General features: G+C 30.8%; 1 protein-coding gene across 1 annotated transcript in view; it reads left to right on the top strand.

The window, feature by feature from the left end:
• Window positions 1-2,547: 2,547 nt before the first annotated feature.
• PGO_070610 (conserved Plasmodium membrane protein, unknown function) overlaps window positions 2,548-3,352 on the top strand; it is a gene marked incomplete at both ends in the record, with an annotated part of 2,281 nt that continues 1,476 nt past the window's right edge. Inside the window, one exon of the mRNA XM_028686934.1 lies at window positions 2,548-3,352. This exon is cut by the window's right edge and continues 518 nt beyond it. Within this exon, the coding sequence (XP_028542735.1) occupies window positions 2,548-3,352 (805 nt within the window).

Genomic DNA, 3,352 nt, shown 5'->3' with positions numbered 1-3,352 from the left:
CAGAATATTATGCAGAAGAGATTTTTTCTATATATTAAAAATCCGACATCATGTAAAAAGGGTATGAAGAGTTATAGCAAATTGGAATATGGATTTATATAAAATTATTGTGATGAGACATCATGTGATAAAGAGATGAGAATTGATGTAGAGGTTCAAAGTGACATAAAAGATGAGAAGGGAATACACAAATGTTATCACACTATATTATTACAGTATTTCGCTAACTTTAAGAAAAAATAAAAAAAATAAAAAAAAATAAAAAAATAAAAAAAAATAAAAAAAAATAAAAATAAAATAAATAAAATAAAAAAAAATAAAATAAAAAAAATAAAATAAATAAAATAATCGTTTTATACGAAAAGACGAAGTATATAGAGAGTGTGCAAGCGTGTTTGGTCTCAATGATTAATAAATATTACAGCAGAACATACAAATACGCACGTGTGTGTATGCACACATTATTATCAAATTTTGTTTGTATTTTTCGAGGCACATATCACTTATAATTATGCAGCTTTGTCATGACTCAAATGAGGGTTATGAAAAATGTCAAACAATTAAAACCATAAACGGTGGAGAAGTCAACTATGGAAGCGTTGAAGGGTGCAACAATTCAAGCACGCACTTGTATAATTCAAATTTTGCAGTTAGCAATGGTCATATGTAAGGAAGATGTGGATACAGATAAGCAGTAGACCCATATACATATGTATATGCATACATATACATAAACAGGTGTAAATGAAGTCAGCGGAAATGAACTCTTGAACTGTAATAACATTTTGTGGAGTGTGTTTGTGTGTATGTGTGTCCCTCCGGTTTCATTTTTCATTGCATGGTAACTAATGAGAAATGTCAGACATATATACAACTCTCTTAAGAAAGTTTATGGAACAGGCAAAGGCATACTCCGCTTTTTATGACGTAAAAGTAATTAATTGCCTTTGGGTGTGAATAGTCTAAAAGGGAGGTCTGAATACAAATAAATTTTCAAACAATGCGTGAAAAAAATTTGATTATTCACGTAAAGGTGGCAAGTGAAAAAAAAAATATTAAAAAAAAAAAAAAAAAAAAAAACAAACAAGTGTAAAAATTTTATTTTCCAAAAAAGGATGGGCATGACTAAATACGAACATTTTAGAGATAATAATAAAAGAAAAAAAAAAAAAAATGGTGCCAGAACCAAAGGCAGAAAGGGCGGAAGAAATGAAAAGGTTATTTAATGGATAGCAAAAATTGATACAAAATTGGTGGCCATTTTTTGTCAAGCATTACATATACACCCTAAGTGACAGATCGAGTTTTTTTTTTTGCACACCAAGGGATGAAAATGGATAATTAACATCTTAACTTGGGGAAAAAAATATATTTTTCATTTATTAATGCAGTGTAATTTAACCTAGAAAGGTTAATGGTGGGTGATAGTGTGTATATAGTATATACTCTTTTTTACCCGTCCCGTATTTTTTTTGTTTCTCTCAGGTTTGTATTATGAGATTTCCTCTTTTTTTTTTTTTTTTTTTTTTTTTACTGTGTGCATAATTTTTTCTATAAAAGAAATTCGGTTGTACGCACACGGGGAATTTGCTCATCATTTGATCGCTTGTTTATTTGCTTCTCTTCTTTTATGCGTTTATTTTATTATTTCATGCATTTGCAACAGGATTGAATAAAAAAGATGTAAAAATACTTCAAAAGTGTTACACACCGACTGTGTAGAAGAGAGGGCAAAACAGGGGCTACTAAAAACCTGCATTATTCTAAGATGAAATGACAGCGTAACTACATCCCATTACACATTTCAAATTAGCGCTTAAGAACTTGAGAAGTTGGCAGTTTCGACAATTCTAAGTTGACATAGGAAAAATCCCCAAGAGGTGAAAAAGAAAAATAAAACAAAATAAACAAATGAAGAAGCAAATAAACAAACAGATGAAGAAGCAAAATAAACAAACAAATGAAGAAGTAAATAAACAAACAAATGAAGAAACAAATACACAAAAAGATGAAGAAGCAAATAAGCAAACAAATGAAGAAGTAAATAAACAAACAAATGAAGAAGTAAATAAACAAACAAATGAAGAAGTAAATAAACATACCCAATGCACGCACACATAAAAACCTTTTTGCCCCCATCCCCAAGCCAAATATACGAACATGCAGAGATCGACTTTTTTCCAATTTTCCGTTTGAGCATTTTTCCCAAATAATAAGCCCTTGTTATCTATAAGTAAATGCTTGAGTGAACAAGTTCGTATGCTCCGTTAGATCAACTTTTTTGAAATGCTTCAATTGGACTACTTCAGTTCTACTGTTTCTTTCGAATTGCTTCCCCTGAGTTAATTGACACCATTATAGGGGTAGTTAAATAGGAGTTCAAATTTATTGGAGCAGATAGGAAACCCCTGTGAACGCTCAAAAAAAAGGAAAAAAAAACGTGAGGTACCATGTGGCAATAGTTGTGGCACAGAAAAAGCAGAGAAGTGAAAGTAGTACCGACATAGAAGTATAGCAATAAGCTGACTGAGCATCAGAAGAAAAGACATGAATGTAAGTTTCCTCTTAACCCCACTGTTGCTATCCCTGCTGAACAATGCAAAGGGGCAATACATAAAATTCCAACGAAGGAAAGGGAATGGAGGAAGAGGTGGTGTTGTAGGAATGAGACAGAAAAAAGTGATAGGAAAATGCTTCATAAGTGTAAGTAGCAACATTAAGCGTTATAAAATTGGCAAAAATGGAATAGTTGAAGGAAAGTTCAGCACACGTTTTAGTAAAAAGGATCTTCAACATCTGATGGGGAAAATACCGCAGATAAAGGACAAAATTTTGTCTGCACCATTAGGTATAGTACTTGGTTTAAGTAACATTTTCGCTTTTATGATTTCATTGAACATGTTCAATTTGATAAATAGTGAACATAGAAATGTTTTGATAGACATAACTGACAAGATTAATTCTAAAATATTTTTATTAAATGCAATAAATGATGTTATTAGAAAACTACCCTTAGAGATTTCATATTTATCTAAAATTGGACTTTTTTGTCTTGTTCAATTTGGTGTGCAATTCTTGATATCTCATTTGTCCACATATTTGTTTTATTCAAGAGAAGAAAGAATATGTACGGGAGCCATTAAAGATTATGAACGTTTGCAAGTAGATAAACAGAACCATGAGCACAGCAGCACAAATGAGAGAAAAAATCAAATAATGACAAAACAAGATTTTACTTTTTTAGAAGAATGCATGAAAGTGAATTCCAAAATGATAAGCCATCCAAATTGTAAAGAAATAAGTATAGATAAGGAAGAAACAGGGGAAATAAAAAGAATAAACATGCTACAAC

This window comes from Plasmodium gonderi (genome assembly GCF_002157705.1).
Source record: "Plasmodium gonderi DNA, contig: Chr07, whole genome shotgun sequence".
NCBI classification, from domain to species: domain Eukaryota; phylum Apicomplexa; class Aconoidasida; order Haemosporida; family Plasmodiidae; genus Plasmodium; species Plasmodium gonderi.
The sequence above is the reverse complement of the archived record's forward strand: the minus strand, read 5'-3'. Positions and strand labels throughout refer to the sequence as shown.